We start from the raw sequence: 12,748 nt of genomic DNA, 5'->3' as shown, positions 1-12,748 counted from the left end.
CCCCACTTCCCTCTCAAGTGGTCTGGGGGGGGGGCGGTCTCTCCCGGGTCCAGGCTTTATGGGGCCAGGGGAAGTCAAGTTGCAACAATGTTAAAAGGGATAGAAAATGTATCAAAACTCCTACCACCCCGGTTTCTTTTGGAGGCGAGGAGTTACATACCTAGGAATGGGACAGCAGGAGGCCTCGGGGCACTCAGGGCTGACTCCTGGCTCTGCGCTTAGAGATCACTGCTGGTGGCGCTCAGGGGACCCTATGGGCACTAGGACCCCACCTGGGCCAGCCCTGAGCAGGGCGCTTGGCCGGGTCTCTCCAGCCCTCCATCCTTGCTGTTCTAAGTCTCCCATCGCAGGCCAGAGACAGGTACCTCGGGTGGGGCCGGGAAGCACAGCCCTGCCTGCCCGGCCCCCAGCAGGCTTCCGAAGGTGCAGGACAACCCAGCCCGTGTATGGGGGTCGCGGGGCAGCAGTGTTTGGGGGTCCATGTGGAGCCAGGGATCAAACCCGGCTCCCTGGCGTGCGCTACAGGCCCCGCTCTGGGCGGCCTCCCGGACCCCCACAGTCTGTTTCCAAGCTGCCCCGGGCCCAGCCCCAACCCCCCGAGCCCAGCTGAAAGTTCCCCCAAACCCTCGCCCGCCCCCCAGACCAGCCTCGTGGCAGGGTCTTGCTCCGCCCCGCGCCCGTCTCTGAGAAAAGGACACGGGCCCCTGCTTGGTGACAAGCTGTATTTGGTGCTGGGCCCTGAAGCGCCTTCCTCACGGCTGAGCCGTCTCCTCAGGGAGCCTGAAGCTTTTTCGTCGGGTAGAAGAAGTCCGCGGGTCCTATCAGATTGCCCGTCTTTTTTGAGTCTCTGAAACGGAAACAGAATCGTACGGAGTCACTCCTCACAGCGCCCGGCAGGGTCTGTGCGGGACGCAGTACACGGAAGGGGCGTTGCCTTTGGAAACCAATCACTGACGGCCCCACATCAGTAGGGCCTTGGCTGGGGTTTGGTTCTAGGTTTGCTCGGGGGGTGGGCGGGGGGTTGTTTTGGCTTTAGGGCCATACCCAACGGTGCTCAGGGGTCACTCCCGGCGGTGGTCAGGGGATCATGTGGGATGCCCGGGATCGAAGCCGGGTTGGCTGAGCGCCGGGTGAACGCCCTCCCGGCTGTGCTGCCCCTGCAGCCCCCGAGCCCCCCCCCCCCCCCCGTTTCCCAGCCTCTGAAAGGAAGCACCTTTCTTCTTGCACAGAAGGGGATGTGGGCTGCTTGGTGCCACACGTGCTCTGGTGACGGGACTCTCCCCGTGGTGTTTGGGGCTCCCGTCTGACAATGGCATTCCCTCCCTTGTACTGGAAAGTTCCACCCGGGGGAGTGCGTGCCGGCGCCACCACCACCGGTCACCCCCTCCCCCGAGAGGGGAGGCCAAAGCCCCCCACGCGGACACCTGAACTCACTTCCTGGCTGCTGGGCTCTCCCCAGCCAACGGGGGGTAGCGCCCCACCCAGAGAAGGTCAGAAGGGGGCGTCGGCAGAGGCGGAACAGCCTTGGCAGCTGCACCGACACCCAGGCCGGACCCCAGATCCAAACCCTGGGCCAGGGGCCGGGCCCGGACCGACTCTGGACCAGGGAGCAGACGCTTCCGAGGCTGGCGAGGCCCCTGCAGACAGCTGGCAGCGGCTGAATGCTGGCATCCTGGGTGACCCCAGGGCTGTTTGGGGGTGCAGGGCGCCGGGACACTCTCGTGCACCCAAACTGGAGGGACAAGGCTGAGGCTGCAGGCGGGCACGGGAGACCTGGGCCCCGGAAGGCAACGCTAGGGACCATCTCTGCTTGCTGTGGCAGGAACCAGCACCCGCTGCCACAACCTGCTTAAGGCTTGAAGCCCTTGGGGCCCGAGCGACAGCACGGCGGGGAGGGTGTTTGCCTTGCACGCGGCCGGCTCAGGCTCAACCCCCCAGCACCCCACACAGTCCCCCGAGCACCACCAGGGTGACCCCTGAGTGCAGAGCCAGGAGCAACCCCCGAGCACCGCTGGGTGTGACCCAGAACGCCAACCAATACAGACGTGACCCCTCGCCACCACCAGGCACCTCAAGTCAGGCGCAGGCAAGCAGCAGGGGGTTGGCTGCAGGCGGGGCGGAGGCAGAAGCCCCAGAGCTTGCCCCACCCTGCCCCGTGGGCCTCCACAGCCACACTGGGCAGAGTGCTCCCTGAGCTGAGTGAGAGAATTGGGTCAAGGAAAGAGAAAGGATGAGAACACTTGAATCGAATTCACCAAACTGAATGCCATAGTCACTGTCACTGTCACTGTCATCCTGTTGCTCATCGATTTGCTCGAGCAGGCACCAGTAACGTCTCCATTGTGAGACTTGTTGTTACGAACGACATAGTAACTGAACTAAGCAATACCATGGAGAGAGCCAGCCGCAGGATGCTCCCTGGAGGCCTGAGTGAGGACAGGAGTCAAGGAGTCATCCAAACACACACTCGGAGAAATGATCCAGAAAGCGAGAAAGCCCCAGGCCCGTGGGACAACCTTCACAGAAAGGAAAGAGGGGTCCCAGAGGGAGGGGGAAACACAGGGATAGAGGTTTTGGTGAGAGGAAGTAAATTGAGAACTTCTCTGACCTAGAATCGACTCTTCTCCCAGACCCAGAATGCTGAATTCTAAATAAAATAAGCCCCAACAGAAGAATACAAAGGTACATTGTAATTAAAACGACAAGAGCATTCCGGCAGCACGGCAGGCCGGAGAATGCTCTGGACCCCAAACCGGGCCAACAACGTCGGGGTGCCAGACAGGGAAGGTACAGCCAGCACGCCTTCTCCAGATGGAGCTCCGGTGACACTGAGCTTCTACTAACACGGCTCCGGTATGCGGGACTGGGACATCTCCAAACCTTTCCTGATATACAAAACATATGCTCAGGAATGTCTCCGCCACCCCTGAGCATCCATTATCCCAGAGGCACAGAAACCAATCTCAGAATGCAGCGGCTGCTGGCAGATATACTCCTGGACTCTGAACTAGGCTACGGCCCCGTGCAGCCCCAGGAAGGGAAGGGTTTCTGTCCTCGGCCTTTCACCCCCTACGACAGCATGGCGACCGCCACCATTCAGAACCAGCTGGACAGAGAGGTAGGAGTTTTCAGTGATGGGACGGGATGCATGGGGAATCTCACGATGGGGGAGGCAGAACCGGCCCTGCCTCCTGCGCAAATGAGACCCCGAGCGGTCGCCCATGGACAGCTCCTCCACTCCTGAACAGCCATGATCCCAGCGCCACAGAAACCAATCCTGGAATGCAGCGGCTGCTGGCAGAAATACCTCTGGACTTAATACCAGAATCCCAAATCCAGGCGGCCACTTCGCGACCGTGCAACATCTTATGCTCTTTGTTACCAACAATAGAAAACATACAATCTAATGATGCCATTCTGACAGGTCTGACTTGGGGGAAAAACTCCAAATAATGATAGTGAGTTTCCTGTCGAAAATTGAATGTAATCAAAGTAAGGGGTGCCACACACGAATAGGGGGAGTGGGAGGGGTGGTCTTCTGGGGTTATTGGTGGTGGAACATGTGCACTGGTGAAGGGATGGGTTTTTGAGCATAGTATGACTGAGACTCAATTCTAAAAGCCCTGTAACTGTTCTTATGGTAACTCAATTAAAAAATAAAAATACACAGCGGGTAGGGCGTTTGCCTTGCACGCGGCCGACCTGGGTTCAAATCCCAGCATCCCATATGGTCCCCTGAGCACGGCCAGGGGTAATTCCTGAGTGCAGAGCCAGGAATAACCCCTGTGCATTGCCAGGTGTGACCCAAAGAGAAAAATAAATAAATAAATAAAGAGACAACATTAAAAAAAAAAAAGGCTGGAGCATAAGCCTAAAAAAAAAATAAAATAAAAAATAAAAATAAATAAATAAAATAAAAGAGGTTGTAAACTCCTCCCCAAAAGAAAAAATATGACAAGAGTCAAAGAGAAAGATAGAATTCTTTGGGGTTTGTGTGTGTGTGTGTGTGTGTGTGTGTGTTGCTTTTTTGGTCACACCCAGCAATGCACAGGAGTTACTCCTGGCTCTGCACTCAGGAATCACTGCCGTGCCCAGGACAGGGTCGCTCTCTGGGATAAGCCATGTGCTGGGACAAAAAACGATTCTTCACAGCATCAAGAAAGTGGGCTTCAGACCAAGTTTCTCTCAGATGACAATGCTTCGTTGTGGTTTTTGTTTATGGGACACTCCAAGCAATGCTCAGGGCTATTCCTGGCTCTGTGCTCAGGGCTCACTCCTGGCGGGCTCATGGTACCATGTGGGATGCCAGGGATCGAACCTGGGCCGGCCCCATGAAAGGCGAGTGCCTCTCCTACTGTCCTATCTCCCAGGCCCGACCACGATGCTTTGAAGCTGGAAACAAGCCACAAAGAACACTGGGAAAAGCCGAACCTTGGGCAGAGCCACACACCCCTGAACCACCACAAGTCACTGAGGAAATGAGAGAAAAAGGAATGGAGCGGTAGTACAGCAGGGAGGGCATTTGCCTTGTACACGGCCGACCCGGGTTTGATTCCCAGCATCCCTGAGCACCGCCAGGGTTAATTCCTGAGTGCAGACCCAGGAGTAATCCTTGAGCATCGCCGGGTGTGACCCAAAAAGTGAAAAAAAAAAAAAAGAAAGCATCTGCTCTACATAAAACGGTTACTATCCAAGGGAAAAGCACTCTCACAGCTCCACCACAAAAAAATGGGGCTGGGGGTGGGCAGAGAGATATAATGGCAAGAAGGGCACATGCCCGCATGTGGCTGACCCAGACCCAACCTCCAGCATCCCATATGGTCCCCTGAGCACCGCCAGGAGTAACTCCTGAGTGCAGAGCCAGGAGTAACCCCTGACCAACACCGGGGGTGACCCAAAAAAGAAAAATAAAAGGGGTCTTTAAACACACACACACACACACACACACACACACACACACATACACACACACACACACACGCCAAAGCTGGACATAGCTCAGGTGGCCGAGACCCCCCCCCCTTCCTTCCACAAGGCCCTGGATTCGGCCCTGCGCACCTCAGGATCAGGTGCCGTTCAGAGAAATGGGTTTATTCTCTAAAAGCTGGCGTAGGCCAGGAGGACAGCACAGCGGGTAGAGCGCTGGCCTCGCTCTCAGCTGGCCTAGGCTCGATCCCCGGCCGTAGGGTCCCGCACGCACCACCAGGCTAAGTCCTGAGCGCAGAGCTGGGCGCACGACCTAAAGCATCGCTGCGGTGGCCAAATAATACCCCCAAAGTAGCCCCCAAAGCATAAAAATAAAATGGAAATTGGCCTACTGAGGCTCAGAGTGAAAGACCCGCTGGCACCAGGCTCCCGCGCCTGAGGCCCGTCACCGCGGGTACTCTCTTCCCGTGTGCTTGTCCCGAGGGATGGGCGCGGGGGGGACCAGCACGGCAGGAGAGGACCCGGGGCCGTCCAGAGCCGGGAGGGATGTGGACAGAAGCAGGGAGGGGTCCCGAGGCCGAAGGGCTCGGGGTGGGGGGAGGGGCCAGTCCGAGGGGCTCGGGGCAGGTGGGATGGGGCGGCCCCCCTGCCGTGGGCACCTGCTCCCCGCCCGCCCCCACCCCCGAAGCTGCACACTCGTCCCCAGGGGTGCCCTGGGCTGAGGCGCCCACGGGCCCCCCACCGGAAGCCCCCCGGAGAGGCCCGACCCCACGCGAGCTCCCTGGGCCGGAATCCCGCAGGTTTCCAGACGGTCCTGGGAACCCGCGTGCCACTGGGCACACACGCCCGCCCGGCCCCGCCCTTCGGTCCCGCCCTCCGGCCCCGCCCTCCGGCCCACACGCACATGGTGGTCCGCAGCGAGGCGAGGTAGGCCTGCATGTCCGACTCGGGCCCTGGCCTCTCCAGCCGCCACAGGTACTGGTAGATGCCCGAGAAGAGCTCGAAGGGGATCCGGGCCGGGCCGCCCTCCGCGTCCGTGGTCAGGATCTCACACACGTTCTGCATGGCCGAGCTCAGCGTCTGCAACACACGAGGCGTCACCCGGGACAGGCACCCCAGGGATGGGCACCCTGGACACGGGCACCCCAGGATGGGCACCCTGGGGACAGGCACCCCAGGGACGGGCACCCCGAGACAGGCACCCCGGGGACGGGCACCCCGGGGATGGGCACCCCGGGGACGGGCACCCCGAGGACAGGCACCCCGGGGACGGGCAGGCCGGAGCCCGTCACCCAGAGAGGCGGCCCGTGCAGCCCAGGCCGGCCCGTCCGCTGAGCAGATTGACCCTGGGCCTTGAGCCCCGAGGCCCTGGGAACTGCGGGTGCAGAGGATGGCGGCTGCTCCCACAAGCCCGGCCCTCGTGTGCCCCCCAGGCTGCCCGAGTCCGGGCCCTGCCACACCACAGCTGTCTGGGACACAGGGGGGTGGGGTGTGTGTGTCTGTGAGTGTGTCTGTGTGTGAGTGTGGGTGTGAGTGTGGGAGTATGTGTGTATGTGTGTGAGTGTGTATAGGAGTGTATGTGTGTGAGTGTGTGTGTGAGTGTGTGTGCGAGCACTGCAGCAGGGAGGCAGGCAGCGAGCTTGAGGGGAGCGCTGTGGCCCATGTGGGAGCGACCCCCAAAGCAGGACCCCCGAGCCGGCAGCACCGCCCAGGACTGGGCCCCCGTGGCGCTGCCACTGCCCGAGCGGCTCGAAGGGAAGAGACAGGGAGGGGAGACTGCGGGGGCGCTCGCGGGGCCAGGTGTGACCTCAGCGCCGAGTCCCCCACAGAGCACCGCCGGAAGCAACACCCCGGAAGCAGACAGCGAGCACTTCCCAGGGAGCATGGCCAGCAGCCCGCAGGGAAGGAAGCCGCCCCACACACTCCTTCCCGGTCCTCAGAGTTGGGGGTGGGGGTGGGCCAGGCTTACTGAACCTCCCCCCGCCCCAGCGCCCGCACGGGCCCTGCCTGGTGCTTAGAAGAAGTTTCAACCAACGCCTAGAGTCACCCACCTCCTCCCTCAGCCCACCTGCTCGCCAGCTGGCGCCCGGTTTGTCTGATATGCTTTGGTTTTGTGCTGGCCGTGCTCAGGGGTGACTCCTGACTCAGTGCTCAGGGGTGACTCCTGGCTCAGTGCTCAGGGGTGACTCCTGGTTCAGTGCTCAGGGATCACTCCTGGAGGAGCTTGGCAGGGCACACGTGGTGCTGGGGATTGAACCTGGCTTGGCTGCGGTCCAGGCAAGCGCCCGCTCAGTGGGCAGCCATCTGGCGTGGCGCGGTCTAGCCCAGAGTCCTGGTGCACGTTCTCCTCCCCATTCCATCAAACCGCCCTGGCACGTGCCCTGGCGCTGACGCCGGCTGGGCACACGCGGGCGCAGACACACACCGAAGCCCCCAGCAGCCTGGACCGACCCCGCAGGGACCGAGCCCGACCCTCGGCCCCCCTGCCACACCCCAACCCCGAAGCAGCCACGCACGGCCACCTGGTCCCCAGGGCGGCGACGGCACGTACCCCACTCAGCGAACTGCAGCACAGTGCCAGGAACTTGACCCACTCGATCTTCTCCTCGCAGGGGTCCAGCTCCAAGATGGCCTTGAAGCGCTCCACGGGCAGGCACAGGGTCCTCCACCTCTGCTCCAGCTCCTCCAGGCTCACAAACTGCTGGTGACCACACTGCTCGGAGACACAACACAGCCGCCACGGTCGCCTGTGGCAGGAGCCTGCAGAAGGCGCCCGGCCCACGTCACGGCTGGGTTCCAGGGGACAGACCCGCAGGAGCCGTGCCCCACCCCTGCCCTGTGGTCATTTTTTTTTCTTTTTGGGTCACATCCGGCGATGCTCAGGGGTTACTCCTGGCTCTGCACTCAGGAATTACTCCTGGCGGTGCTCAGGGGACCCTATGGGATGCCGGGGATTGAACCCGGGTTGGCCGCGTGCAAGGCAAACGCCCTCCCCGCTGTGCTATTGGTCCAGCCCCACCGGTTGGTCTTTTATTTGGGGGCCACACCTCGTGATGCTCAGGGCTGACTCCTGGCTCTGCACTCGGGAATTATTCCTGGCGGCGCTCAGGGGACCCTGGGTTGGCCGTGTGCAAGGCCCACTGCCCTTCCTGTGTACCGTCTCTCGGGCCCCTGCGAGTGGCCCTTCCGCCCAGGGCTCCTTCCTTCCCACACAGCACCGGTTTCCCGAGGGACACAAGGTTAGCGCTCAGAAAGGCCCCCTGGGGACAAGCGCTTTCAAGGTCAGAAACACGGGCCAGACCCATACCATAGTGTAGCGGACAGGGTCTGACCCAGCTGTGACCCCATCTGGCCCCAGAGCCCGCCAGGGTGGCGCCTGGGTGCAGAGCCGGGAGAAAGCCCCAGGCACCACCGGGTGTGGCCCCCAAACCAAACCGAACAAGCCCAAGAGAGGTCAGAGACACAGGCTGGAGAGAGAGTTCAGCGGGAAGCGAGCACCTGGTTGACCCGGGTTCGATCCCCAGCACCCCATACGGTCCTCTGAGCCCCACCAGGAACAATCCCCGAGTTAGGAGTAAGCCCTGAGCACTGCTGGGGGTGGCCCCCAAACAGATGGAGAAATCACTCACACACACACACACACACACACACACACACACACACGCACACACTCGGCAAGCTCAGCACTCCTGTGGGTCGAGTCTTTCTCTGATAATCCAAGCCCGGAGGGTGGGCGGGGGGCTCTGGGCAAGGCCGTGTGCAAGCCCCGAGAGCAAAGCCCCCCGTTTCAGAGGGCGCTAACCCCGAGCAGCGAGCGTGGACACGGGTCTCCTGGGGTCTGGGTCTCACAGTGTCCAGCGCGGGCACCGCGGGGGTGGGGCGGGGGCGGGGCTCCCGCCTGGTCCCGCCCGGCCACGGCCACCTGCTTGTGCAGGATCTTGAGGAGCCCTTGCGTGAGCCCCGTGTCCGTCTTCTGCGTGGCCACGGGCATCTCGGCCCTCTCCTTCACAGGCAGCGGGTCCCCTCTGGACAAGGCGGTGAAGTACCTGCAACGACAGACAGGCGCGTTCCTGCCGGCTGCGGGGGCGCCGAGGGGCCCAGAGGGTGAGGGCGGGACGCGCTCAAGGCCCCGAGTCCCATCCCAGGGACTCCACGGGCCGCGTCCCCGCTGCCCACTGGGGGCTCAACCTCACCGCCAGTCCAAGGCCCCGCGTGCCTCCTGGGCGCAGGCTGGAAATCAGGCCCCCCCACCCCCATGCTGGAGGGACTCTGTCTCTGACCAGGCCCCGGCCCTCCACAGACCCTCGCCTTCCCCCCGACTCCTAATTTCATTGCATTCATTACTTAGTTGTTTGGTTTTCCAGGGGCCACACCTGGCAGTGCTCAGGGGCCAGTCCTGGTGGGGCCCGGGGGGCTCCGGGAGGAGAAGGGGGCACTGCAAGCATCTCTCCAGACCCTGCTGACTGGGAGAAACTTCTTGGCGAAGCCTCTAACACTACAACGAAGCTCAAAATAGCAGTTGCTGAGGTGTTTCCCGGGGAAAGAGCAAATCCGGGCGTTTCCTGTCGCGTGAATAAAGGCGCATGTACCCGACCGACCCTTCCTTCAAGCTCGATGGTCAAACGAGGAGCCAGATTTTCTTCTCCCTGGTCGACGTGCCGCAGGCAAGACCCCGCGCACCCCTGACAAACCCACCTGTTGGGAAGCCGGACCCGCGGGTGCTGTGGCCTCGTGTCGGGCCCAGAGGGGCCCCAGGAGCATTCTGGCTTGAGTCCCTAGAAACTTCTCATCCCAATGGGCATGGGAACGGGACCGCGGCGGTGGCAGAGTCTGAGGTTGGGGCCGAGCAACCGTCCTGGTCTCCGAGGGCTCGAGAGTCTTGTCCCCGTGAGGCCACCGGTGCCACAGCCCGGCTCTGAGGGGGAAGGTAGGGGCCAGGACACCGGAGACCCAGGAGTTCAGAACCAGGTGCGGGGAGAGCCCCGGAGGTCTCCCTGGAGGTGCTGGCCAGCCCTGTCCTGCCCACGGCTTGCCTGCAAACTGACCCTGACCTGGGTGTGGGGCTGCCGCGCACGGAGCCGGTGAGCCCAGAAAGGTCGCTGGGCGCTGGTGAGCCAAGGAGGTGACTGCTCCCACCTCCCACCGGCCCGGGCCGGCGACGCAATCTGTGCTTCTCGCCCCCTACTGGCTTTGTGAAATAAATTCAACTTTCTTTGCATTGAGGTCAGTTAAAACTGAAATTTTCAATACGTCAATTAATTTCCAACGACATAGCAATGTTTTTCCTCTTTGCAAAATAAATTTAATTTTTGGTAGGGTAGTTTTTTTTTGGGGGGTACACCTGGTGATGCTCAGGGTTCACTGCTGGGTCTGCTCTCAGGAATTTCTCTTGGCAGTGTTGGGGAGACCAGATGGCATGTAGGGAAACCGGGCCAGGGTCGGCCGTGTGCAGGGCAAGTGCCCTACCCGCCGTACGACTGCTCCGGCCCCGGCCAAATCAATTTAACCAATGACTGTACAGGCCTGATGATACTGATCTGGTGTCTGATATGACACCAGGGACACCTGCAGGCATTAACATGTTCTAAGCCACCGCGTTCACGGCTGGTTGCTTCAGTGGAGGCAGCAAAAGGGTTCCCCCTGGTTACACAGCTCCATGAAGGTGGGTGAGATTCATAAGCTCGTTACTAAACATTTTAAGTTCTACAGACGGTCTTTGGATCACAAGACTGAAAGCGCCCAATTCGTCTTTCCAGTAAAGCCAAAAAGATCCATGGGCTTCCGGTGACTTCTTTAGCTGGGCAGGAGGGTCAGGTGCTTTCCTTGCCCACAGTCACCTCTGCTGACCCTGGTTCCCATCCCCGCACCACCAGGGGTCTCTCACTGCAATCGGGAATAGTCCCTATTCACACTGTGAGGTGTGGCCCAAAACATAACCCCCATACATTTAGATATATTTTTTAAGTTGAACAATGGGGCTGGCCCATGGTTGGAAGCCTGCCTCATGAGCTGGGGGAGGAGGCAGCTGGGATGGAGAAGGGGTCACTAAGGCAATGCTGGTTGGAGGGATCGTTCGGGATAGGAGATGTGTGCTGAAAGTAGATAAAGGACCAAATGTGATGGCCTCTCAGTGTCTGTATTGCAGACCCTAATGCCCCAAAGAAGAGAGAGCGTATGGGGGAAATTGTCTGCCATGGAGGCAGGGGGGAGGGTTGGAAAGGGGGGGGATACTGGGGACATTGGTGGTGGAGCATGTGCAGTGATGGGGGATGGATGGGTGTTTGATCATGGTAAGACTGACACTCAAACAGGAAAGCTTTGTAACTGTATCTCATGGTGATTCCATTTTGAAAAAGAAAAGAAAAAGAAAAATGGGACTGGAAGTATGGTAGCGCAGGTAGCGCACTTGCCTTGCATACAGCTGCCCTGGGTTCAATTCCTGGCACCATGTATGGTCACCGGAACCCTGCCAGAAGTGACCCTAGAGCGCAGGGCCAGGAGGAAGCCCTGAGAACAGCCATCCAGCCCCCAGCCCCGACCCCACCACCACCAACAACAACAAAAAGGACAAAATGAGCAGAAAATCTGTTCCTGGGAACTAGGCAGGGCAGTTTGGCCTTCCCACAGCCTTGAGGTGGTCACCCTCACCAAACACACCTCCCCCAGGCTACCTGGGGTGCCCGGGGTCCAGGGAACCCAGCTGGACCGTCAATCAATTCCTTCCTGCAAAGGGACGTGTCACGGAGCATGCCCTTTTGTTGTCGTTGTGTTTTGGGGCTTTTGGGGTCACACCCAGCGATACTCAGGGGTTACTCCAGGCTCTGCACTCAGGAATTACTCCCTGGCGGTGCTCGGGGGGTCCTATGGGATGCTGGGAATCGAACCCGGGTCGGCCGCGTGCAAGGCAAACACCCATCCCGCTGTACCATCGCTCCGGGCCCGCAGGAGCATGTGCAAAGCAGCGCAGAAACCGGGGTCCGACCGCCGCCGCCGGGCGCTGGGTGCGGCTGCGGACACGCGCGGCTGCCCCGGCCACCCCGCGCCCGGGCCGCCCGCGCTTACCCCGCCGACCACTGCAGCACGTCGGCGGGCTGCGTGCGGATGGCCGCCTTGGTGAACTGCTTCAGGATGTCGGGCAGCTCCGGCGGGATGTGGATCTGCTGCGCGCAGAACATGGTGTCGGGCAGCGGCATCGCGCCCGGCCGCCCGGCGGGCGCGGGGGGCGCGGGGGGCGCGGCTGCACCTCGGGGGGCGGGCGTAGGGCAGGTCCCAGCCGCGCCGAGGTCCCGAGTCCGGTCCGAGCTGGGATCGCGTGTGCGTAGGCGGGCCGAGAGGCCGGTTTCGCGGGGCCCGGCCCCTGACCCGCTCCTCCACGCGCGCCTCGGAACCACAGCCAACCGCCCCTGCCAGCAACCGCCCGCACTGTTGCGCTGCGGTATCCAGGCAACCGGACGCCGCGGCCCCGCCCACCCGCCGGCCCCGCCCACGCCCTCCGGACACGCCCACGCCCGCCAGGCCCCGCCCACGCCCTCCGGACACGCCCATACCCTCCAGGACACGCCCACACCCTCCAGGACACGCCCACTGGACACGCCCACACCAGCCAGGCCCCGCACACACCCCCGAATCCCGCCCACACCCACCGGGCGGGCCCCCCACTTGCCAGGACCCCGCTTACCCGCCAGGCCCCGGCCACACCTGCCAGGCCCCACCCATATCCGCCGGGTACCCACCTGGCAGGCCCCTCGTGCACCCGCCAGGCCCCTCATACCTACCGGGCCCCACCTGCCAGTCTCCGCCCACCTTCAGGCCCCGCCCACAC

The 12,748-nt window shown here is 61.7% G+C and overlaps 1 protein-coding gene across 1 annotated transcript; it reads right to left on the bottom strand.

The window, feature by feature from the left end:
- Window positions 1-664: 664 nt before the first annotated feature.
- ROPN1L (rhophilin associated tail protein 1 like) lies at window positions 665-12,394 on the bottom strand. The gene is made up of 5 exons (XM_004605622.2): window positions 11,989-12,394; window positions 8,849-8,972; window positions 7,478-7,639; window positions 5,831-6,006; window positions 665-847 (listed from the first exon to the last, which is right to left on the bottom strand). The coding sequence occupies exons 1-5, from the start codon at window positions 12,117-12,119 to the stop codon at window positions 772-774; spliced, it is 669 nt and encodes a 222-aa protein (XP_004605679.1). The 5' UTR covers window positions 12,120-12,394; the 3' UTR covers window positions 665-771.
- Between the last annotated feature and the right edge of the window lie 354 nt (window positions 12,395-12,748).

Source organism: Sorex araneus, chromosome 1 (genome assembly GCF_027595985.1).
Source record: "Sorex araneus isolate mSorAra2 chromosome 1, mSorAra2.pri, whole genome shotgun sequence".
Classification (NCBI taxonomy): domain Eukaryota; kingdom Metazoa; phylum Chordata; class Mammalia; order Eulipotyphla; family Soricidae; genus Sorex; species Sorex araneus.
The sequence above is the reverse complement of the archived record's forward strand: the minus strand, read 5'-3'. Positions and strand labels throughout refer to the sequence as shown.